Source organism: Amblyomma americanum, chromosome 4, assembly GCF_052857255.1.
Source record: "Amblyomma americanum isolate KBUSLIRL-KWMA chromosome 4, ASM5285725v1, whole genome shotgun sequence".
Lineage (NCBI taxonomy): Eukaryota > Metazoa > Arthropoda > Arachnida > Ixodida > Ixodidae > Amblyomma > Amblyomma americanum.
Window position 1 is genome coordinate 138,090,935 of NC_135500.1, and position 26,527 is coordinate 138,117,461.

Genomic DNA, 26,527 nt, shown 5'->3' on the forward strand with positions numbered 1-26,527 from the left:
GTGCGATGTCAGTGCACGTTAAAGAACCCCAGGTGGTCGAAATTTCCGGAGCCCTTCACTACGGCGTCTCTCATAGCCTGAGTCGCTTTGGGACGTTAAACCCCCATAAACCAAACCAAACCAAACCAAACCAGTAGGCGTACTAGGCCACGTGATACACCACAAGACACGCAGTTGTCCTTTAAACGAAGTCGAACGAACGTGTTTCAGTGGCCTATGGATAACATGTCTGACTCGCAATGCAAGGGTCATGGGCTCGGTTTCCAACTAATTACCTCAATTTTCTTTTCAGCGAAATTTACTTTATATCCTTATGTGTCATAATCACATTTAAGACATGCTACGACCTCATGGTTTCAATTTAACTCGAAGTTTAACCATTTTCATTCCCCAGCTCAACGTGTAACGTCACAACCCTCTCGAACAAGCCTGAATTTGTGTGACAACGCACACGGCTTTTCCTCCGAACGTTCTGTCTAACGCTGTAGCGCTAGAATATATGGACACGCTCAAAGGGTGGTGCAGAGAGGCCACTAGAAGCGTTCCCGAAATGTCGAGCCATCAACTAGACCAATTAACGCACGAATATGGTAGAGAGAGGACAAGTAGATGGTTTCCTTATACACACAGAGCGAACAAAAGAAAACCTCAGGGTGCTTGCCAACGTTTCGACAAGACGACTTGTCTTAATGTGGGCGAAGCGTTTCTGGACAAGATTCACTTCGTGCCCTCCACCCCTCACCGTGCCTTCGTCATCGGAGTGAAGGCCCTATTTAAACCCCTCCAATGATGAACTTTCGCCAGACGAAGACAAGTCCTCTTGTCGAAACGTTCGTAATCATCCTGAAGCCTTCCCCTCCATGCCGCGGTGGCTGAGTGGTTATGGCGCTCGGCTGCTTGCCCGAAAGACGCGGGTTCGATCCCGGCCGCGGCGGTCGAATTTCCATGGAGGCGAAATTCTAGAGGCCCCTGTACTGTGCGATGTCAGTGCACGTTAAAGAACCCCAGGTGGTCGAAATTTCCGGAGCCCTTCACTACGGCGTCTCTCATAGTCTGAGTTGCTTTGGGACGTTAAACCCCCATAAACCATAAACCAAGCCTTCCCCTCCATTCATCACTTTGTGTAAACGAACGAACGAAATGTGCCGTTTCTACCAAAAGTAACCGGACAACGGTGGTTTGTTTCTTAGCCGCGTATAGCAAAGCACTCATGACGGCCGGTAAGTCCTGATTTTGTGTAAAGTGCACCATTGTCCTCACGTTTGACACCTTTCGGTCTTTAGGGGTGCCGTAAAGGCTCGTTATACGGTTGAGAAGCGAAAACCTGCTGCTCAGTTGATTTTGGCAAGTGGGATACGCGATAAGACGACGCTAGTGCTGAAAACGACACGGATAAGGACGACGCTACTGCACGCAACATGAAAGGAGGCGCAAGTGAAATAAATTTTCCACGTGATGTACATCGCTGCGCTGAAGCGGAGCCAACGTGAGGCCTCACCTTCAGGGTTTATACGAAAAGCGTCGCCTAGAAGCGCTCGGACGGAGATGGTGTTCGCTGGGCAACGCCGCGAGTCATAAATAAATACCCGCAACGTGATGCAGGAAATTAAGCTGCGTGCAGAGTGCGGTCGAAACTTTTATGGCCCCCGTGGGGAGGCGTTACCATCGCGTTTAACGTTTCAGGCGGCTCAGATGCGCGGGGCGGACGTGATGCACGACGAAGGAAGCTGAAAGAACAGAAGACGAAAGAAAGAAGAGAGCGCGGAAAGAAGACGTAGCCCTTGGTCATCGCCGCTGACACGAGAGGGTGTACGCGAGAGGTGATGAGGCGTTCCCGAGCGTGTAAGATTTCAACCGACGAGAGAAATATGTGGCAGTGGGCGTATCGGCAGGTCGGGAACGAGCGATGAGAAAGAGAGGGGAGGGAGAGAGTGTGGGCTTGAGTGGAATGAAGAAAAAGGCAGTCGCTTCAAGATTGCCCCGGCTATATAGCCCGTCGTCTATATATCTATATACACGGAGGGGTAATTAAAAGCACGCAACGCTTTAAGCGCCACTCGATGATCAGCAAAGCGCTTGGCTGCGATGGAAAGAAAGAAGAAACAAAAAAACTGAAAGCGGAAACAGATGCGACGCTAGACGCGTACGTAAGGAGATACATCGCGCGAGACACGCCAGTTCGTTACAAGATGCCTGCGCGATCCCGCGGGACCCGCGCACACCGAAAAACCCTCGGCACGGTTGCCAACTGCTGTGTCCGTACTTTAGTTTCTTAATCATTTTTTTTTTTCGAATGCGCCGAGTACTTGGAGTCTGGGGTCCGCCTGCAGGCCACTGCACATACTATACAGTGTACACCGGGTGCATCTGGGGCCCAGCTAGCTATGCAGCAAGGGCTCTATAAATAACGACAAGGGCGGATGGCAAGAGAAGGGCATCGGAGTGCCGCGATGAAGAAGCTCGTGCGTAAGGTGCGTGAGAGCCCGGCGAGTGAAAATCGCCGCGGCTTTATTTACGACTTTAACGACGAGCAACAAAGCATGAGCAGTAAGAGCAGCAGTCGAGCAAGCGAGGACAGCGGGTGTGGAGGGGGGTGGGGAGTCAGGGGGGGCTTGTTATAGCGCGGCGGAATTTTCGGGGCGCCTGTTCTGCTTAATGCATAATGCTCATCGGGGCGAGCGGATATGCCGAAGCCTTTCGGGATGAGGCTCCTGATGGCTCTATCGGAGCGTGCTATGGCCTGCATGCATGATGTGCAGCGCGCGCGCGCGCGCACAAGTGCTGTTGTTGGGGGTGCTGTTGCCGTTGAAGCCGGCGAGGCGTTATGCGATGCAGCGAACAGGCGCCGCCACAGGCTTAGCTCGCGAGCCCAATAAACGACCGGACACGCAGCGAGAGGCATCGATCGATGGGCCCGACGCGAAGTGGAGGTATATCATAATGTAAGCGGCGGCGGCGACCAGGCATAAACTTGTGTAATCGGATGCGGCTACGCGCGGCAGCGTCGCTCGCGCGCGAGCACACTGTCGTCTCTTTTTTTTTTAGCTGCATCGCCGATTGTTTTTATTTTCCTTTCTGTCTCTGCGCTGTCAGCGCTGTGGAGCAGCATGGACAGGGTGCCCACAGCCCGCCTTACAGCGCTGCTGCTTGGGATACGTTGTTGCTTATGAATGGCGCTGCAAGCGGAAGTGCTGCGTTTGACGACATGAACGCACTTACCGCGCTTACGCCATGAGCATCTCACAGGATGGGGTGGGTCTTGTAGACTCTACTGTGAGCTGATGAATGGCGTACGGATGAGTTTCTTGTGTGTGCTGGCGATCGCTTCCTGCCAACGCGACTTTAGTACTCATTGTGGGCAACTTAGTGGCGCTTGCTATCTTATGCCGACGCAGCCGAGCATGTAGGTATTGAGTGATAGTTAAGGTTAAAAATTTGGAGTGTATTTGGAATCCAGAATGAAAGAAAAAATCGTCAGTCATTCGACGGTCTTGCTCACGTTCCAGAAGAGCTTCCGGCTTCAAGATGAATTGTTTTGATATCCCAACACGTTGGGGTCTGTTCACCTCGGACCTTTAATGACTGCGGTTTCTGCTTGCGTGAATTTTCCGTACTTTAAAGTCGGATATACGAGGCGAACTAGAATCTCGTCGCGTGGGGTCACAGCATCATGCGTCTGCATGTATTAACAGCTCAGCGTAAACAGTTTCATCTCCAGTAGAACTTGATGCTGGGCTATATAGTTGCTCACTTATTCTTTTAAAATTGGATGTAGCAGTTAGGGAGACCATACATAGAAGACAACACGGAGAATGCGTTTCTGGTTGCAGCGCCACCCACAGGCCGAGCGGAGACTCCCAAGGCCTCAGAGCTAAACAACAGTTGAAGCGAGGTCTACGGCAAAGTATATGTAGAAATTTTCGACTAAGTAGTGTGCGACGGATAGGAAAGGTACCGGATTTATCGTCAAATGTGTTTTATGGCAAGCAAAGTAAGCAGCTGCATTCAGTTTACGTAAACGAATTTCTCGCGCCACTTGCGGAAAGATTCACAAAAGAGTTCTACTCTTTGTAACACCTCACTGGCGGCGCAGTGAATGACACCCAACCACATGACCCCCCGGTGACACGTATACGCCTCTTCGAGCTCCCGACGAAAAGCCATGCGGTATCTTTCGACCTCAATATGACCAACTTGATCTAGGGTCTCCTGTCGACCAAAGTGCCGGTTAAACATATGAAATGGTATTGTCTTTTTACCCGCTGGAGCTACACCTGACCGGGATATGCACGCCAGAATGAAAGATTCCGGGTTAGCTTAGACCATGTGGCGTTTTTTTTATAACGTGCACCGAGGTGTCACTGCGCGGACGTTTTTTTTTTTTTGCCATCGAAATGCAGTCACCAAGGCTTGACTGGAAAGCACGACCCTGTGAAACACTGGTGTAGCTACACATGCCTCTCATCGCTCCTCTGATTCTCTACGTCTTTATTATACTACATATCATGCTCCGCCAATCCGCACTTTCACCCTAATGGCTTCGCAGCCAAACATTGCAAACAACCTCATCGCCGCGGCAGCCAGGTATTGTGTGCAACCTTGAAATATGCCGGCGTGATTGCTAAAAGTATTCGTGAAATCGCAGACTTGTTTTGTCTTTATTTTCAGCAGCGACATGGCTCCTTGAAAAGGTTTATTCTCACTGCGCCCAATCTGCAGATATATAGCACTATTATAAACTGCGTGAGAATTTCCCCCCGCTTGCATATGTCTTCTAAATGGCACGCTCTCACACACTCATTACTAGTCCGTATAATTAGCGCTCAAAGCCCACCTCTTGTTACATTCTTCATTAAAATGGGTCGAATTTCGATGGAGGCGATATTCCAGAGGCCCGAGTACTGTGCGATGTCAGTGCACGTTAAAGAACCCATGGTGGTCGAAATTTCCGGAGCCCTTCACTACGGCGACTCTTATAGCCTTAATCGCTCTGGGACCTTAAACCCCATTAAAACCAAACTAAAATGGGTGTGCCCATGTTGAGACCGAACAATGTTACTGATCATGAAGCAAAATGTAGGACTTCTTTTCTGACATTTAAGGAAAATGCATACGAATAAAAACGACTCGAGAGAACGGCTGCCTTCTTTTAGAAAGCTGAATGCTATTTTCAACATAATCACTACGTTCGTTTGGTCTGTCGTCGTTTTACTAGTGTGGCGTACTTTACGACTATACCATATTTTTTTATTGTGTACAGTATTGGTCCCGTAAAATGCCATCTCCCTTTCACAATGCCGCGTAGTGTGAGAATAAATAACTAAAATTCCAAGAAATTAAGCGTAACGATACGCACTATACTGCGCAGCCATCGGACAGCTCGTCAGCCCATTCAATAGCCTGCGCTAGGCCGATGATATTCAGCCGCTTACATCGGCGGCATCCCGCCTGCACGTTTCTCATGTGCGAGCTGACTGCGGCCACTATATAGGCACTCTTCGCGTGCGCGCACCGCAGTTTCAGCGGGGAAGCAATTAAGCGAAACGCGAGAACTAATAAATAGCCCTCCCGGAACCCCCCGGGGCCCCCTTCCCTGCCGCCAGCCACCACCGTTTCCTCCTCTCCACCAATCTCTCAACGGCACTATAGAGACGCCCCGCAATAAAGACGATCATAATGGCGATCCTTGGCAGTCCGCCCTGTTTTTGAGCAGTTAATTCTTTTTAATTTCTATTTTTGCTGTTTCGTTTCTAGTTTAATATTACTTCCTTCTCCTATTTCACCTTGCTAGCCTGAAGAATGCCCCTGCATCTCGAAGTATGTGCCTCTTCGACTAGCCACATAGAAAGCGTGAAGTATCTATTTGCCAAAAGCGGAAAACATAGGCGTGCGTGTGCGAGGGTAACAGGGAATGGCAGGTAGGGTTTCCTACGCGCATGCGCACCGCAAGCACAACGTGCACGCACGAAACGTAGACACGAAGGGGCCGTATAAAGCCAGAACAATAGGGCCAAGTAGATAATAAGACAGTAGGCGAGCGTTAGCTTCCACTAAGCTCTTTGTTTCGAGCACACACGGTTTTGTTGCGCTATGAACGCTCACGTGGATTACCCACTATAGCCGGATCCCTAACGCTGCTATGGACCGGGAACGGTTAAGTCGTTCTTGAAACCTGGAACGGGATAAAAGTTCAGCCAGAACAAAACGGCCTCACAAAAAAAAAAAAAAATGCGCGATAAAATATGGAGGAGGAAAAAAGTGAGGGAGGAAAGAGCAGAAAGGGTGCGAAGCAGCGTCTGACAGTAACGAAAGCAGTCAGTGAAGGGACATAACTGCAGACGCCTCCGACACTTTCAAAAATAAAAGGAAGGCTTACAAGACGAGAGATCGTTCTTCGACTCTTTTAAGAACCCCGCCCCGACGTGGTTGCCAGTTGTCGGTCTTTTAATTAAGCCTGCCCACTCCACGGTCCCGGCCGTATTAGCAAAAGAAAGGAGGATGCGGAAGTTAGGGGGAGACGAGGAGAAAGGGGCCGGGCCACAGTGCCTTTCCTTCCCGGGTCAGGCACCCGTGCCTCGATCACGGCTTCCTTCTTTCCCCTGTCTCGGCGGCCAGCGCAGGGTTGAAACAGCCGAAAGGCGGAGAGACAAAGGGACGCGCTGACGCGTACTTTTTTGTTCTGTATTGCACTACCTCCGGGATCGGCCTTGTCTTTAGCGCGTCTTTCCTATCCTGTCTATCTATCCCATCTTTCAACTCTCCTACTATCTGCACGTGGTAGCGATTGTGGCTCGGCTTGAGCCAGTGAGCAGGCCTGTGCACTTTCCTTTTCTTTCTTCCTGACAACAGACAGACAGACAGACAGACCAGGCAGAAGATTCTTGTTTCTGCCGCAACCTATAATCTGCATAACCCTGCTGGCAATGGCTGCCGCGGTGGCTCAATGGTTATGGCACTCGGCTGCTGACCCGAAAGGCGCGGGTTCCATCTCGGCCGCGGCGGTCGCATTTCGATGGAGGCGAAATTCTACAGACCCGAGCACTGTGCGATGTCAGTGAACGTTGAAGAACCCCAGGTGGTCGAAATTCCCGGAGCCCTTCACTACGGCGTCTGTCATAGCATGAGTCGCTTCGAGACGTTAAACCCCCTAAACCACAAGTAAGTAAGTAAAAGGAAGTGATTTATTTTCGGTTAGCAATATTCATTTGAGAGCGGACAGGTTTGAGGAAAAAAGTTGCAGAAGCAGCTTGACAAGTCGTGAAACCCGCTTATTGGCCGCAGCAGCAGTGCGGGATGACAATGCTTTGAAAACGATGATAATAAAGCACACTCAAGAAAAAAAAAAGAAAGAAAAGAACGAGACTGTGATGTCGTCACGGAATTATCGTCAGCATCTTGGACTTCCTAACACATATGAACTATATAAGTATCGTGTACATTAAGAATTTTATAGGGGTTTTTGTTCAGTATGCAAAGTGAGAAAGCTAACTTAATGTGATTTAAAAAGCCTGTTGGTATTTCAAACTACAACCCAGATTCCGGCATTTTAAAAACTGAGCTCGCTTTCGACATTAACGTCCTTTAGTTTCATTGTAGATTATCGAGCCCCGAATAAACAAAAATCAAAAATACATTTTTGTTAATTGACTGCACCTTTTCAAGCAAATAATGTACGTCTTGCGGCAGAACCAACATGCACCAACTCCACCGAAATGTATTTTACGGCTTAAAAAAAGAATCTCTATCGAATAATCCTATCGAATATCTGTATCGACTATCGTATCGAATGTTCGCTCGACCCCTCGAGTACTCATTTAACAAATCGCGGCGTTTCGGTGTTACAATATCCAACGATTGTTACATTGTAGGAAGTTTTGCGCATGCAGGTAAACGTGTTTGTCTGAAGATTGTGAGCGACGCTTATAGGGGTTACAGCTTGGCGAGATGAAGACCAATTGGACGCCGCAAGTGAAAATCAAGCGCCGCCAACACGTCCTTTCACTCCCGTCTCCCACAGCGCAGGAGACGCACGTGTTGCGGCGCGGTAAATGGCCTCACAAGCGTGTTCTCGACATCGATGAGTCGCCCATTTAAGCCTAGCCTGCCACTAAGGCAAGGATATAAAAACAAGGAAGCCCTGCACCAGGTGCAAGATGAAAAACAAAATGCGGGTGCACGTAATAATAATAAACGTCGCTACCCGTCGCCGCCGCGACGGAGCAGACGCCCTCTGGGCGTGATCGTACTCGTCCCGACGGGTCCCGGAAAAGAAGCTGTAAAACTATCCGGCAAGACGCATGGGGGCTCCGGGGGGAAGAGAAGGAGGGAAAGCGGGCAGCTCAATAAACAACTACATTAATAACAAGACCAAAGAAACGACCGGCTTGAGAAAGAACGACGATAGATTAAGACGCGCCAGGAATGATCGGAAGAGACGGCCGACCCACTGGCCACGCGGGCTGCTCTATGAGGCCGGCCCGTATATGCACCAGAGGCGTGCGTGCGAACGCGTACGCACTGCACATGCATGCATATATGCGAGCTCCGCAGCTCCCCCTCCTCACGGATGGATGCCTCTCTCGTTAATGCGCGCCACAGCCTTCTCTGCTCGCCGCCGCGAGCGCTGCTGCTGCTGCTGCTGCGAGGAACAACGGAGCACCCAGCGGCGAGCAGCGCCGTCGGCGGCGGTCGCCGCGAAAGTGGGCGGTTTCGCCTCCGCCCCCGTGAAGCGACGGATGGCCTTATCGCGGATATTTATGGGCTTCTTGGGGGCATCTGTAACGCCACGCCGGCACGCGGAGGGGTGTGGAGGCAACCCGGCTCGGGGCAAGGCTGCGGCAGGTTCGGTTATATAGTAGTAGCGTCGTCGCCGAAGGAAGGAGGTGGGGGAAGATCGTGCGCGGCCGTCTCCCCCCCCCCCCCCCCCACACGTTTTTCTTTGTTTTTGTGTAACGGCCGGCATTCACGCGGGCACGCATGAGGCTCTTCAGCTTGATCGCATGCGCAGCCTTCCTCGCGAAGACGGGACGAAGTGGCGCTTTGTTCGCGCTTCATCTCTCTAGGCGGTCTTTGCTTTGTTTCAAGTTAAGAACAGCGCTTGGTGCGTGAGCGAGCGAAGAGGAGCCAGTGCTTTTTTTATGCCTGTTTTGTATTTTTCATCGCTCGGAACATATAGAAGCGGCCTGACCGGAAGCCGGCCGGAAGCGGGAAATAAGAAAAGAAAGGAAAACCAGATAAAAAGGCGCGCGCGAGAGAGAAGAGGGAATGGGGAGAGGCCGCATTGCGGAGTCGTCTCTCTCTCTCTGGTCCGCATGAATTATGGCGGAGGTGTTGCCCGACTTTAATGTCTTCATCGAGTGCCCGGGTTATGTACAGCCGACGACCATCTGGGAACTCTGATATTATATACATTCTCCCCCCTCCTCCTTTCGTCCGCTCTACCTGGCTGGCATCGTCGTTGTTTTCCGCCGTCTCTTGCAACCAGCGGAAGTGTTGTGCAATTTATAGAGCTCCCAGCTTAAAATCAGCTCTCGGCATCACGTCCGTATCTATGGTACGAGGTAGCAGCTCACAAGCCGGTTGATAGAAGGTCCTCCTCTTCATCTGTGGTCAGTCACGAGACTTTCGACAATCTCGTGAATTAAAGGCAGCAGTAAGCTCTTTTCCCTTCCCCTCGTTATGCCTCTCCCCTAGCGTGCGTGCTTAGTTGTGACGTCTTTGTTGCCCCTTAAGCACTCCTCTTCTAATTTTACCCTTAGTACTTTTGGTCGTTTTGATGCCTCTCTGGACGCCCCCTCCCGTGCAACCCGCACCCACCTGTGATGCGTGCCGACGCCGCCGACATTGTGGGGGCAAGCCCGCCATCTATCGCCGGAGACGCAAGCTGCCCCACCCACCGCGGAATAGAGTTACACTCAGACGCGCGCCGCTCATGTCTGCCGTACAACGCGATGACCATCATCATCCTCCGGGTGGCGGCGCGGTGAGCTGCAGAACGAGGTGGGAGGGTGTGCACCGGAGAAGACGGAGGAGGGGGCGGGTGCACCGGGCGTAATAAAATGCGCGCCCGGCGGACTCCCGTGCTTTGGCGGCGGTGCCTTGCCTTCCTAACCATGCCTTCCGTGCGTGGCGTGGTCGTGGTGTGGGAGTCGTGAGCAGGCGCTCGCTTCTCGCGCCGGCCGTGTGTCGGCCGGACTCGCGTGTGTTGCTCAGGCCGCCTTCTCTTCACTGCTTTCTCGGCGATGGCGCACGCATTCTATACGTTTAATGTACAGGCTCGCATCTACACGTGTTGCACACAGCAGGTGTTGGCTGAAACGGATGTGCAAGTTGGGGTACTTTGTTTCTGTGGTGGAACAAATATGGAAATACGTAGTAATGCACTGGAAGTTAACAAAATGCTGCCAGATGGGCAGGGAACCATAGAAACAGAGGCCGTACTGGGACATTCGCAGAGGAGAGCCGATATGTACCAGCTGGAAAATCTGTAGACTGTATTGTTGGAAAATGATCGATTCCCGCGTTTTCGCCTTAGTGCTTGTTGTGTACCAAATCTCTTTCTGTTAGCACAGAGGTGCCCCAATAAAAGTTGGCGAATTGACTCGGAGCAGCCTTTCGAAAGCCTCGTTGTTAGTGTAGCATACACAGGATTACAAAACAGAATCGCCAAGGAACAGAAACGACGTCGAGGCTACTATCTCGTGACTATTTGCAGCTGTTTTCAACCGCACAGTTTACAAGCACGCAAACAACAGCGCTGCTGCTTCGGGAAGCTCACCTGGGAATCCTTGAGGCCGAGCTTCTCGGCGAGCTTCTTGCGGTCCGGCTTGCTGATGTACTTCTGTATCTGGAAGCGCTTCTCGAGTCCCTGCCTTTGCGCATCCGAGAAGACTGCCCGGCGCATCATTCCGCGCCTCGGTTTTCCCCGCGCCGTGGCCGCCCAGGGAAAGGTCGCGGGCAGAGGGAAGCCGTGGTGCAGGGGTCCGCCGGGGCCTCCGGCGCCCCCAGGTCCGCCGTGACCTCCCGGACCTCCGGCGCCTCCCGGCAGTGGACTCCGACCGGGCCCCAGACCGAACTGTTCGCCGCCGCTCAGTCCAGCGGGTCCGAGGCCTGCGAAACAAATGTTTGATCGGTCTTTTCGTTGAGTGATTAAAGCAACAACCGGTTAATACTTTCTAGTGCGTAGGCGCTATTCCGATATGGACAAAGCACGATCAATATCTTGCGTTGTTAGTGGGTCTGTGTCAAGTGAAACAAATAAATAAAAATAAATCAAATAAACATCCGCGACTGGGATTCGAATTCATGGCGGCGCGAAAAGACCAGCTTCGCTGGCCACTGTGCAAGGGCACTATATACAGGCAATCGCCGCAGCCGATCACGCCTTGTGTTAAACTGCCGCACATTCTTCTTCTTCTTCTTCTTCTTCTTCTTCTTCTTCTTCTTCTTCTTCTTCTTCTTCTTCTTCTTCTTCTTCTTCTTCTTTCTTCTTTCTTCTTCTTCCTTCTTCTTTTTTCTTGTTCTTTCTTCTTCTTCTACTTTCTTCTTCTTTCTTCCCATTTCTTCTTCTTCTTCGTCATCATCATCATCATCGTCTTCTTCATCAACTAATACTACTATCAAATAGTAATATTCGCGCTTTGGGCTTTGTGGCGGTAGCGACATGCAGAGAGATGTGAGCAACTTGTGTTGGAGTGGACAACGTTGTTTCAGAAACGCGGCACTTGAGCGTTGCACGTTGGCGTTGACAACATTGCCGCAGAAACGCGGCACTAGAGTATAAGCCGCCAGCGTACATTAGGCAAATTGGCAGTGACGATGAAAAAGTTGGAGACGCGCATAACTGGCTCCCTGGGTCAGTGGACAAATTAATCGCGCTTTGCAGGTACGTGGCGGTGGTGCCAACCTGCAAAAAACTGCGCTTTCTCGCAATATTCCGTGCTTAGCAATGCTAAGCCACCAGCCATTTTTTATTGGTCTAGTGGTGGTACAGGGTTGGCGAAAATTTCCCAGACCAAAGGGCGTGGTTCATAGAATAAACCCATCCCTCTGAGTTCGGCAAGAGCTGCCACTAATTGGAACCGCACGGCGACAATCAGCAGCGGTCCGGTATACAGCTTAGTGCCTGTCATTTATGCCGACATCCCTACATAATAAAATACCGGATAATATAAAGATGGACTCAGTCGCTTTAATTGGGCGAACGAAAAGTGCAAGGACACAAGACCAGTGACCACGCAGCAAAAGCTCCTTCTCTTCAGAGGGCTGACTGTAAAGATGCAGCATAGAACATAGCACGCGCAATAAACTATACAGCTAGCTTACGTTTTAGATTTGAATAAATAATTGTAGGGCAGAAATGTAAATATTAATTAAGAAAGAACAAATGGCTGGCGGTATACCATTGCTAAGCACGAAATATTGTGCGAAAGCTCAGTTTCTTACATGTGGAGACCACCACACCGTACAGGGCTGGTCAAAAGTTTCCAAGTGCTTTCGATGCATGTGATAGGGCATTTCGTCCTCGAAGCTGAATATATCTTTACGGGGAAGCAGAAGCATCATTCTCGCCTTTCACAACCTTAGTAGATTCATAGCGCTGTTGAGGGCCTGACTAAAACGCTTGAAATCAGACCTTGTGGCCTGGGAACACTTGACCACCCCTGTACCTGAACGCGCGACTGACGTGTCCATTGACCCAGGGAGCCAGTTATACACGTCTTCAACTTTTTCATCGTCACTGCCAATTTGCCCAATGTACGCCGGCGGCCTATACTCCACTGCCGCCTTTCTGGAGCAGTGTTGACAACGGCAACGCGTATAGCTCTGATGACGTGTTTCTGCCACAGCGTTGTCGACGCCAGCGCATGCAGCGCATATCTCGGTCGGTCACTACCACCACATAGCTGAAAGCGCGAATATTAATGCGTGAGCACTATTCTGATGGGTAAATCCTGATCAAGATCTTGCGGTGTTTATGGTTTGCGCAAAGGGAAATAAAAATAACTCAAATAAATAACCCCAAATAAATATCCGCCGCTGCTGGGATTCGAACCCACGGCGGCGCGAACAGATCAGCTTCGCTGGCCACTGCAGGAGAGCACTAGGCTATCACCGCAGTTTTTTTTCTTTATTGCATGGAGATAGTACCGAAAAGAAAAGTCGAAAAGAAAAGTCTAAGCACGCTTACGCCACAAAACACCAGGCCACCTTATAAACCCCTGCACGAACCCTCCTCCTAAAACATCAAAAGTCCGGGAGGCACACACATGCATCCAGATAGGGGAGCCAGCTAGGCGGCTCTTGCAGGGCAGCATATACTCCCCGCACCAATTAAAGCCCACTGTTCACGAACAAAGATTTCGACGACCGTAGTGATTCGACGTGGCGGTTTATCACGCGGCTCTTCCAGAGACTAAATAGTCCTAGCAACATAAAGAGATCATATGGCACAGCACTGTTTTTCTCCGCGGGCAAAAAACGAAACTATACGAAACTAGGCTGTCGCCGCAGCCGAACGCGCCTCGTGTTAAACTGCGACATACTCCTGCGCTGTGCATTGAACATCGTCGTCTTCATCAACTAATACTAGCATCAAACTAATATTCGCGCTTTGAGCTTTGTGCCGGTAGTGAGAGATAGATGCAATGCATGACAGAGAAATGCGGAACTTGAGCAATACGCATTGGCGTTGACATTGCTGTAGAAACTCGGCACTGGAGCATATGCCGCCGGCGTATACATTGGGCAAATTGGTACTGACAATGAAAAAGTTGAATATGCGCATAACTGGCCCCGTATAGTGGACACTCAATCGCGCTTTCATGTACGTGGCGATGGTGTCCGTCTGGCAAAGACTGCGTTTTCGCGCAATGTTTCGTGCTAAGAAATGCTAAACCGCCAGTCATTTTTAGTTTGATGGCATTATTAGTTGATGGAGCAGATGATGTGCATTGCACAGCTGAAGAGCTTTTTGCAGCTTAACACTAAGCGTGATCGGCAGTGGTGATAGCTTAATGCTCTCGTGCACTGACCAGTGAAGCTGATCTGTTCGCGCCGCCGCGGGTTCGGAACCCAATCGCGGATATTCATTTGATTTATTTATATTTATTTACTTAACTTGGCAGGAGCTCACAAACCCCGCAAACATACAATCATGCGCGGGGTTCACGCATCGGAATAGTGTTTCCGCACTAATAGCATGATGAAGACTATCTACATAAATCTCCTGCAATGAACGCCAACCAGCCGTTCATTGTATGCTCAGACGCACGAAATCTTTCTCTAGAGCACTAGTGAACGCTGCTGAACGTCACGTTACGTCCCGTAATGGCACGTCATGTCGCACGACTGAACGTAACTTCTATCTTAACATAAGTGAAAGAATTCACAGAACTCCCTTCAGTGTTGAACGGCATTTAGAATGCGACTGACAATTTTTGCTCTGGTGTTGCTGATCAGCATGTTAGTTCTGCTGCGAATGACACACACATGGACAAAAGAAAAAAAAAATAAGGTATTACGAAGCTAAAGCGCTAGAGGGGTTCAAAGTGGGAGAATGTTTCTCATTTTTCCTCAAGATGGTAAAATGTTACGTCACGGTGATTTGCAGCGCGCATTTCTGAGTTTGTTTATGCAGATGTTAAGGTATTATTGCGTAACCTAAATATGTAGTCATTACAACAGCAACGATGCCACGTTCGTAATCTTATTCCTGTTATTACCCCAAGCGTTAGATGCATCGGCGTTGTGCACGAACAACGCTGTAAATTATTTTCTTATAACTCACGACACAAGGTTGAAAAGCGAGGCGGCCGTATGGCCTCGCACGCTAATGTGCATCGTGTTAAACTACTCGTTATGCGTCGGATGTCGGCACACAAACAGCCGTATGCACAGTGACATACAGAGCAGCAAAATGTTGAAATCAACTCGCCAACGACACGCCTCAGGCACCGCGTACGAACGACAGCGTTATAGAGGCATGAACATCGATACAAGTGTAAAATGCGAGTACGTCAAAAGCACCGAGATCGTTCCCTCGTTCGTCCACGTCATTTCCGCCTCTCTCCCTTCTCCTCGGCCATTGCGCGATTCTTTCCCCTCCATTGTTCTTCAAACACAGCTCTCAGCAGCACATCGGCTTCTCACCGGCCCCCGGCGCAAACACAGTTTTGTTTTCCGTCGCCGCATTCACTAGGGCGTCATGAAGGGCGTCGCGAACTGCAGCAACCACATGGCATGAACGGCGCGTCGGCGCTCAGCGCACGCCGATGAAAGAGAGCGAGAGACAAATGACGCGTGAAAGCTTTCTTTCATTTGTTCGCCGCTCGTTTGTCGCCCGCATCGCGGAAAGACCAACGCGTTTGGCGGCGGCGGCTGGCGGGCGCGTATACGGCGGTGGCGCGCCGACCGTCAGGCGCGCTCGCTGGCGCGTTCGGGCGAGTGCGTGCTAGCAAAACGCGTTCCGAGCGAGCGGATACGACGGCGCCGCGAGCGCTAGGAGGAAGGAAAAAGCCGCGAGGCGGATGAATTTATGGGCCGTTTTTGGGAGGCGCCAACCGTTCGCCGGAGCGCGGCAGTTTGGCCGCCAGCGCAGCTATTGCGAGCCGGACTGTCGGTCTGCCCCTTTGTTTTCTCGGCAGCCTTTGTTATTGGGCCGTCGGTGAAAGCGCGCGTGAGATGGCCGCGTGCTCTGCGTCGCTTACTAACGGGCGTCGGAAGTGAGGACGCCGTAGAGCTGCCCGGCTGCTACGACCCCCCGCATAACGCGTATACGCTGTGACATGCATCATATTTGGAAATAACGTAAACACCGGTGAAACGCGCGGCTTTGCTCAAAGAGACCCTATTCACGGCTGCGGAGCGCATGTTTTTGGCGAGTGCTGTCACAGCGCGTGTGATTTCCTTTACTTTTATCTGTTCCGGAAAAAATCAGTGGGCGTGGATTCGACTATGGCGACAGAAGGGCGAGACCCAAAGCTGCTCCGCCCCATTTCGCGAGCGCTTGTGTTTTGCTCCTTGAGATGGATTCTGTTTAAACGTCAGAGGAAAGCAATCGCCCGAAGAGGCACTGGCAGGGGTTCAATGGGGAGGAAAAAAAGTGTTTCATGGCTTCAAGAGAGCAAAAAGTTTGATCGGAGACTATGACTGAACGTTTGGCCGAGCGATGTGCGGGGCGAAAATACAGAGCGAGCCATCGCCTCAGCGTCAGCCCACGCGGTGAAAACGTATGTATATGGGTTAACAGGCGTGGCTTGTTGGGCAGGGTAGGACAAAACGAAGCGGGGTGTTGGCAAGTTGCGACGCCCTCCAGAGATCGTGTCTCATGATTGCATAGTGCAAACTTCGCCTTTCCAGCCTCTCTGGTCGAGATCGGGCTGGATAGCAACCAAAGAGATACATGATGCCAGCTTTTCTTATATTAGGGCTCCACTTAGTATACTGCAGTGTCTTCGCAATGTAACTGCAGCTTCAGTTATTCTGCACCGTACGTAGGCCTATTATGGCTGAGTGCTGACGAAGGTGTGATCCTAATAAACACTCGTCCCACTCTTCCGATATTCTAACATAATAATTAAGTTCATTCAGTCTCCGTTGGTTTTCGATCCCCACTGTTTCGGAGTGTAGTCCCACGACCTAGCCAAGCCAGCAATAAAAAAACTATAGTGGCACCAGACAGCGCCACCGTTAAGCCATAGTTCTTCACGTACTGCCTGCGTGGACGCGTCTCTCCCACTCGCACGTTTATTTTTTTCTTCTCGTTTCCACGTCCTTGGTGAGGAGTGCCTATAGTGCTCTATTATATCGCTCCATTTGCTGTCATAGTGCGTAGGAAAACGCCGTTTAGTATGACGCGTAGTTCGCCCCGGTCCCCGGGAATTGAAAAAGTGCCGGACTCTGCTACGTGTGTGTGTATGTGTATATATATTCGATCGGCTGTGTTTTCCTCTTGGTCTGGAGTTAGTGCTGTGCAATCCTACAGGCATCGGCGCACTCGCGCGTCAATGCTGCCAAAAATCAATGCTTACACCGGCAGACCTGCAAATGATTCGCAGAGTATTAATTGGCAGCCTTTGTACTTCCCACTGAATAGTCAAAATAAGATTAAAAAATCACTTCAGTGTATACTAAATTGCGGACAAGGCGGTTCCTGCGCATTTTATAAATAATAATAATAATTGGTTTTTGGAGGAAAGTAAATGGCGCAGTATCTGTCTCATATATCGTTGGACACCTGAACCACGTCGTAAGGGAGGCAGCCCCACCGCGGTGGCTCAGTGGTTAGGGCGCTCGACTACTGATCCGGAGTTCCCGGGTTCGAACCCGACCGCGGCGGCTGCGTTTTTATGGAGGAAAAACGCTAAGGCGCCCGTGTGCTGTGCGATGTCAGTGCACGTTAAAGATCCCCAGGTGGTCGAAATTATTCCGGAGCCCTCCACTACGGACCTATTTGTTCCTCTCTTCTTTCACTCCCTCCTTTATCCCTTCCCTTACGGCGCGGTTCAGGTGTCCAACGATATATGAGACAGATACTGCGCCATTTCCTTTCCACCAAAAACCAATTATTATTATTATTATTATAAGGGAGGGAATAAAGGAGGGAGTGAGAGAAGAAAGGAAGAGAGAGGTGCCGTAGTGGAGGGCTCCGGAATAATTTCGACCACCTGGGGATCTTTAACGTGCACTGACATCGCACAGCAACCGGGCGCCTAAGCGTTTTCCTCCAATTTTTATAAATAATAATAATAATTTGTTTTTGGAGGAAAGGAAATGGCGCAGTATCTGTCTCATATATCGTTGGACACCTGAACCGCGCCGTAAGGGAGGGAATAAAGGAGGGAGTGAAAGAAGGCAGGAAGAAAGAGGTGCCGTAGTGGACGGCTCCGGAATAATTTCGACCACCTGGGGATCTTTAACGTGCACTGACATCGCACAGCACACGGGCGTCTTAGCGTTTTTCCTCCATTTTATAAATCGGTGATTTTATTTTTGGAGCGTTTTTCATTTCGTTTCTACTTTAAATTAAAAAAACAGTTACAAAAACTGTTCTGTACCTGATGTATCAGAGGTACGAATTTCTTGCGAGAATCTAATTGGGGTCCATGCAGAACACTGCGTTTCGCATTCAATTAATAGTACAACAGAAAAGAAATATATTCAGATATATTCACAGCAAATAGCCGCCGGCTTCAAAAGCGCATAGTGCGTTCAGCCGAAGCTGAAGCAAAGTGGCTTCAGCGCCAGGACTCCACAGTGCGTGCCGTATTAGTCGAAGGAAAGCTGAACTTCGAGTTGCGTTGCCATTAACCGTGGCACCAAATTTTGCAGCGCTAGCTGATAGCGGAGCATTGACCGAGTCAGGGCCGACCGCGCAGCGCGATCACGCTATATCACCACGCATATGTGCATGCTGTTCCGACGCATAGGTATACAGACGATGGGAGCCTGAGTACTAACATTGGAAGAACAGAACATGTATACAGCATCTGCTGCCTGCAGGTCAGCACGTCTTTGCGCTACTGAGGCCTTTGCCATCGGTCATTGCAAAGCTTTTCCTGCGAGAACACGACGACACCTGCAAACGAGGCTAGCCAAGGTCCCCGAGTGCGGGCCTGGGAAACCGAGGCCGTTTGACTTCGACTACGCGCGGCTCGCGAGGACCCCGAGATGCGAGGCGTCACGATGACGTCCCGCGAACAGTTGACCCTACCGGATGCGCTCACCTTTACACAGCCCTCAAGGTCAGGTCTTAAGTGACAGCGAGAGGATCTTGTCCACGCCCTCATCGTCACGAAAACCATGGCGCTGTGTTTTTCCGAGACGTGAATAGACCCGGTCGATTCACGGAAAATCACTGGGTACTGCTTCGTAGCCGGAGGAAAACGACCGGCGAATTATACTGTGGGTGATCGCCATTTGTTCCAAAGGTACATTCCCCGCAAACCCAATCAATATCGTTTTTGAGCAAAGCCTGCAAAACTTGGAGGACGAACGCGTACTAATGCAGACTAGAAAACAGCACTAGCTGTCCTCGTTCCACTGTGCGTGCATCCCAACACCTCGCACAAACCAATCTTCCAAATCACCACGGTCATGCTCGCCTTATTCGATTGCATTTCGCCAATCGTGCTTGTCGGCGACTTAAAACTATACGTTATGGAGCGCAAACAATTCGTCACCGGCATCGCGTCCGAGGGCCTAGTGATGATGATGTTGATTATGGGTTTTTTATGGCGCAAGGGCATATGGCCAAAGAGCGCCATGACACAAGGTATTTTCTTTTGCTCAAGATGGGGTCAAAGACCAATTTCCCAAGCATTCCACCCTAAATAAGCCGAGCATCAGGCAGGGGAAGCTTGTATAGTATCACCGGAGGCAATGGGGATCGAACCCCGCACCTCCCACATGCGAGGCGGATGCTCAACCACTTGGCCACCACTGCGGTTTCGAGGGCCTAGTTTTAGAAACGGGCCCTATACGCAGCCAATGTCACCTTAAAGCCACTATGCCAACGTCATCTTCAGAATGTCATTGCGATGTCAAGACTGAAGGCCGTAAGCAACATTACTACCCGCTTCTCCGGTTACAAGGCAGGAATCATCAGGCTCGCATGCTGGCTGCGAAAGATCCATCAAATAAATATACATAATCATGCAATACAGCAGCATTAGCTAACGAATCCCTTTTGGTGTGTCAGTGTACGAGCCTGAGGGAATACTTTTATATAACTATTTGTGTCAAAGCCACGCAGGAAGATCTTTTTGCGCAAGAGCATCGATTTTTATACAACCGAAGAGGATAATGCATACGTTGCGTACATTCGCAAAAGTGTTACATGAAGGATTCTTCGGACGAGGGAATGAAGAATTTATGCCTTCTATCTACTTGTTATTGAGGGTTAAGAACTAAAGTACAATGAAAACAACACTGTACGCGTACAAATGTATTGCCTCTGGAGCAATGGAAAAGGAGCACTGCATGTGCTTCATGATGCACCAAATGCCGCGCCGCAAAATACGTGTCCGAAGCTTGCGCGTGCCATAGAAAATACTTCTGAAAATTTAACATTCGCGTGAGGTATAGGTCACGTTTCTGCAGAGCATGGAAAAACAACAACAATAACAACAACAAAAATCTGCTAATCATCATAAGCATCCTATTCTCCCCTTCGTTTCCTGCAGGCTGATTAGCCATCATTAGAGCACGACTCTCGGTTAAGAGGAATTTCCATTGTCTCGAGCAAACGTCTGCATTGTTTCACGAAGCCTCCCTCTTCGCAAGTCACGAGAAATGAGTTTCGGTTGTCACGCGTAAAAACCACGAGTAAAATAAAACCTGCAGATAAGAGAAAGCCGCCGACTCATAATTATTTTTTTCGCCGGCATCGAGTTTTCATATCCCGTTACAATACCAGCGATAGAAAGCCTATAGTTCATCGCGTACAGTCCAACCACAAACAAAACCCGAATAATTCTCCGAAACAGCACGCTTTCCACAAGGGAGCCGTATCTTAGCAAGAGATCACGCTTATAAGCGGGCTAGGTTGGTCACGAATTCTGGAACGCGATGGTGCTCCTTCCTCGAGGAGGCGTCAGGCCGCATATGACCGGCTCGCTTCTGAGAATCGGGCGGTGATTGAGCGATCACGGGAAAACGATGAGGAATGCGCGCGCGTGCTTCAGCGCGAGTCATTAATAATAAGCGTTACGCGATACACTATAGGGTCGACAAGGGTGTTGTGCGGGCGCCTTCATAAAGACGCGCCGCAAGACCCGGTGATCGAGCCTTTAGATTCGGCTATACACCGGAGCGCGCAGTGTTATGTATGCATGGCTGGATCGCGAATCATTTCTTTTGTGCCCTGATGCGCGCTAAGAGTTCGGGGCTATTAATCTGTCGTCGCAGCGAGATTATCTACCAATCTCTGACGCGTGCGCGCTCAGAGTGGCAGCTCCGCTGTGCGTTTCGGGCTATTGTTCTTTCAAGCAACGTTTGAGCTCATGATCTTTAGCAAAACAACAATCACGTGCAGTGTTCACGAGACGGGAACATCAAGATCTCCTTACGAGTTTTGCCTCTATTTTTTTTTTCCTGTTCGTTAGAACAATGAGCTGTTAACTATGATCCTCCGCGCCTCAACCTAAGCCGAGCACCCATTGTGTACGCGTGAAGCATCTTAAGCGCCTCAGCTTAGCAGGCTTCTGAGGACTTCGTTTCTTTTGTTACTGGACATGGTTAGAAGCTAAAGTGTAGCATACACATCGTTGTGCTTGGTAATTTTTCAGGACGAGCTCCGCGCTGCTAGAGGCTGCCATTTCTGCGCCAAGCTTTACTTTTAGGCGGAAAAATGCTGCTAATTATTGGGGATTATTTTATTGCGGAAGGCACTGAAGAGTATTGGTGTTTACCGGAAATATTTAACTCCGCGATGGGGTGCCATACATTTCTCTTTTGTTACGCAAAGGCGTGCAAAACAATGTACCATGTCCACAGTGGCATCAGCGAACCATTGTTTTCTGGGGGATCGGATACGACACGCGGGTGGCTGGTGTACATATCTAAATAACTACCGCGAAATGCGGCCTAGACTGGAGCTATGGTTGGGCACCTGATCAGGTAAAGGTATTTTTCTTTCTGACTTATTTGCGTAGGTGTATTTATGTGAATGTGATCCTTGCACATAGCTGGAAATAGTCATTAATCTCCGCTATCCTTCCTTACTATCCCCCCCCCCTCGTATTTCTTTTCTCCTACCTATCACTCTCGCCACCTTTTATTTCCGCTTGCTAGAGTTGAGGCGTCCAATAAACGGGCGGCAGCTTCAGCGACCGGCAAACATCGTTTATCTTAATTGTGGTTATTATTTTCAATATTTAATACAATAAAATATCTCTGGTGCCACTACCACCGCTACTATCTTTAATATGGTTATTATATGCTAAAGTAACGTTGTGGGCTCTGAGGCGTACAGTAGTTCAAGGCTTTGTATTATTTAGGCCCGGTTATTTAACGTACGTTGAAATGTCAGTGTTCATGCGCCTTTCGCTCTCTCTGCGATCGAACCCGCCGACTCGAGGCTCAACAGCCCAATGCCAAAACCATTGAAAACAGGGGCGGTGTCTTCAACGCGGGTAAATGTCTCTTTTTCATACGTGCCGCATCTTCTCCTGAGAGTAGGCAAGAACCAACACCGCCACCGTTCGCGTGGTCTCTCCCATTTTGGCTGCCGCTTCTACGTTCGAAAGCAATTTGCATGAACCTTTGTGCACTAGACCGGAGTATAGCTTCGTCTCCGCTCTGCTCTTTATGTGGTGTGTACGGGGATATCGAACATTATCTTATGTACTGCCCAAAGTACAACGCGGAAAGGCATCTGATGTTCGCTTCCTTCAAGAAGAAAGGAACCCGTCACAGCGCAGTGCAGGACATTGTCTACCCGAGTGGAAACCAGACATGCAGAAGGGAGGCTGCACGCCTTCTTTTAACATTTCTGCAGAACACGGATCTTGTTTTTAAATGGTGACAGCAGGAACGGACTATGGCCTACGGTGATTGAATGTGTGCGTAGATGGTGTCTTCCGGAGTGGACTACTTTATACTGTGAGTGAATGTGTGTATGGAGTGTGGCACTACAATGGCCTATGTTCTAGTGTGACTGAATATGTGCATAGATGGTGACCTCTGGAGTGGACTGTGATGTGAACTGTGTGGATTGATTGTGTGCATAGATGGTGACTGCGGGAGAGAATGTGTGCTATTATAAGAGACTGTGCGCTTAGCGGGGTAGATGCGGCATTGTTAATATCGAAGGGACGCTGCGGTGGAGCAATTGCCGGCAGACAAAGCAAGGCTAACCCCACCTGTAGCATTCAACACCTCAACCTCAACCTAAAGCGAACGCAGCTGCAGTGACCTGCAGCGAAACATATTGACTAGCGCAAATACAGACAGGGACCAAAGTAAGAGTGAGAGACAGGACACACGCTAGAGTCCTGTCTCTTACACTTAAGAGACAGGACACAAGCGTGTGTCCTGTCTTTTACTTTGGTCCCTGTCTGTGTTTGCGCTAGTCAATATGTTTCTCTGCTACAACCAACTAGCCCAAATGAAATCCTTAGCAGTGACCTGCAGCGACGAAAGAGGTTGACGCGTAGTGCTCACCGGCAAGGTAGGACGACCTGCAGGCGACCAGCGACTGCAGGGGAGACTCGAAGAACCCCCGAGGGATGGGCTTTGCCACCACGGGATAGGAGCTGGCCAGTTGAACTGCCGCCGCTGCCGCTGCCGCCGCTCCGCTGCATGACACTGCGGGGGGATGCAGAAGTGAGGTGAGAGGCGGGACGATGCTACGAGGCATACATTGGCGACCGCGAAAGCTTTTAGAACAAGGACACCATGAAGAAAGATCAAATTCACCATAATCAGCACATATATTCGGACGTTCCCGAAGGCTAATAATGTCCAGGAAAATTCAGACGCAGTCTTCACAATGCGCTGAGAACATTATTTGCAATTATTTGTTTCTTCAATTTGGGAGGAAGCAGGGTGCCCAAATTCTAGCAATATGGCGGCTACGCAGATTTTATAGAGCCTTCTTCGCGATGGACGTAAGCATCAACAGACCAGGAATTGCTTGCTTCGGAATTATTACTGCACATGCATCAAATTACTCATAACATTGCTTATTTTTAATTCCTGTCTACTGACTAATATTCATCCTGAAGTTTTGCGTTTACGAAGGATGGGCTGTCCAAGGGTTGCGAAGATATCAATGAAATATTCATATCAAGGGACACCTCGCCACACTCATTAACTTGTGTCACTGTATATCAGAGGCACCGAGCTCTGTCGAGGTCGTGTTATGGCACATTACCCGCCTCTTCGCCGCAAGTAGTTCGTGTCTCTTAATGGGCTGGCCACCACATCAGTGAGCAACGTGAGCGATGCTGACCGCGTTGTCGTCCGACATTCGTCTACGAGCTCATCGCATGTTGCTGGATACCCGGTAAGAGATGTGAAGGCCACATATCTCGACCTTTGGGAGAAAGCCCGTTCCCTTTTATATAAACTCCCTTTTATATAATAGAGAGGGTGCTAGACGACAGCTTACTCCCTTCTAACTCCCTTCTGTTTAGAGTGTCTTTTGTATGCGGGTGTGAATCCTAATCCTATACTTCTGGCGTAGCGTTATATTTGCGTTCTTGCTGAACGGACGTTGCCGAACTGGTCGAAGGCAAATGCGAAAGTGTGTTTATTCTAGGTGCGATGTTCAGTCTTAAATGCAGCTGGCGCGATAGCGATAACGGCGGCAAAAACGTACAGATCGGATGATAGTAATAAAAGGGGAGATGCTGCTTTAGGGCCGCATATAGATATATATGTACAGAGGAGACAACGGCGCCGATGAAATTGTCGGCAAGGGCAGAGCACGTAGGCATTCTTTAATTTGGATTAATGCAAAATAATGTAGCGTTCTTTGGAGTTATGTGCATATCTTAAGAGCTCGGGTAGAGCTGCGCGTAGAATTTACTCGACTCCTGGTACGAACGTGGTCTGCGAATACTCATCGCTGAAGTGACTCACTTCGTGTTAGCCTTCCTCCATAGATGAGAGCTTGAGTACTTGCCCGACAACTGCCCGTTTTTGATAACGGCCTCTTTATGAGTTAGCTGTTATACTCGTTTTATGAACTTCTTAATGTGTGTTAAGCTACATGAAAAAGGCAAAAAGTGGAGATATGTGCAAGTGTAACGGTCAAGCATCTCCTCTTTACCACCGGCATCAATTAGTTGCTTCCGCGGCTGCCTCCATTAAAACACTTTAGATGGGTGGATATTTTTTTTCGGTGTTCAGAATGTGTGGAATGGAACTTTGTAGCACTGTAAGGCGGGAAATAATCCTTATATTTCCGATGTCATTGTTTTTTCCAAGTCCTTATTGTTATGAGAGCTTAATCTGGCAGTTAACTTTAGCTGTCTGTTCTTATTTTTTACGGGAGCATCAGAGGTAATAAACTTGATTTACCGCCCTAAAAGATTGGTTTTCTAGAATTACCAATTACGCATCTATACCCTGCGATCGCACTAGCGAGACAATTTCATCGACTGCTTATACCGCAGGACTTCGATCCTTCTTGTTGGGTTTATTTGACAGTTATCCTGAGAAAACAGTGCGGTTATTGACTCGATCGTCGCAGTCTTATACCGTATATATTTTCTTTTTATCAGCTTGCCGTAAGGGCTTACGATCGATGACCACATAAAAAACAACCTGATGTGCGCAGTAAACAGAGCAAACGTAATAAAGTTACACATATGAGAGAAAAAAGAGACGAAAAACATGGCACTGTTTTGTAGCAGAGCGCTGTTTAGTATTGCGACGAGATTCTCAGGCGTTTTAGTAACATATTGTGCGCTTTGGTGTCCAGAATTGTTGGTTCTGTGCTGTAGAAATGAAGCTGAGGGGCGATGTTCAGCCTCAGGCTGTTGCTGTCGCTTGCTGTAAAGAAGTCGATATATTGGAAGGTCTTGAAATCATCCCGACAAATGACATCGTCTGCGACAATCGTATTTGAAGGACAGGGGCGAAATTGGCATCGAAGTAACATTCTTGTCGCCGTTTGCCGCTGGAGTACAAGAGCGATGGCTAAATTAAACTCTTCACGGTTGTAGAGCCGTAGCGGCATTGGATGAACTTAAAGGCAGTGTTATTATCGTAACTCAAACGGAAAAAAAAGTAAGCATGTTTCTCGAAAGGTGGCGCTTGAATGCTAATGTAACTTAGGCGCAGAAAACTTTGAGCACATGCATACCGAGAGATTAACGATGCTGCGCTTGCTTTTGCTATGAGCGTTAGTTTTAAGTATGGGGGAGCTCGAAATATAGTTTTTGAGGTTTATATACAAAAGTGTGAAATGAGAATGCAGAACACAGGGATGCACTGATAGTGGCATAAGAAAACAGCTGGACGGGAGAGAGTGTACATGAGGTTATAGAAAGTCAAGAACGCAATAATTAGGTTTATCGCAAGGAAGAAGGAAAAATCGATATCATTCTTATTTTGGATGCAGGCTTATGTTTGTCGTAACGTAAAAAGTAAATAAAGCCCGCAAAACATCTCAACTAGTCAGACTGACCAACAATATTCTTGTACTCGTATACCACGAGCGCTCACCGCTGCAGGTATTATTTTCTATAACGAGAACGTCATTTTATATAACAAGAACAATAAGGACAGGGACGAGCGCTGACTCTCAACTAAGTTTTTAATAGCAACACCTAGCCGCCGCGGTGGCTGAGTGGTTACGGCGCTCGGCTGCTGGCCCGAAAGACGCGGGCTCGATCTCGGCCGCGGCGGTCGAATTTCGATGCAGGCGAAATTATAAAGGCCCATGTACTGTGCGTTGTCAGTGCACGCTGAAGAACCCCAGGTGGTCGAAATTTCCGGAGCCCTTCACTACGGCGTCCCTCATAGCCTGAGTTGCTTCGGGACGTTAAACTCCTACAAACCATAAACCAATAGCAGC

General features: G+C 49.3%; 1 protein-coding gene across 1 annotated transcript in view; it reads right to left on the bottom strand.

Annotated features, from left to right (window-relative positions):
- The window catches only part of Dbx (homeobox protein Dbx), a 96,238-nt gene that overhangs the window by 21,010 nt on the left and 48,701 nt on the right, over positions 1 to 26,527 (bottom strand). Inside the window, exons 3-4 of the mRNA XM_077661820.1 lie at positions 23,164 to 23,307; positions 10,778 to 11,109 (exon numbers count right to left, since the gene is read on the bottom strand). Of these exons, the coding sequence (XP_077517946.1) occupies positions 10,778 to 11,109; positions 23,164 to 23,307 (476 nt within the window). The remainder of the gene's footprint in view (positions 1 to 10,777; positions 11,110 to 23,163; positions 23,308 to 26,527) is intronic.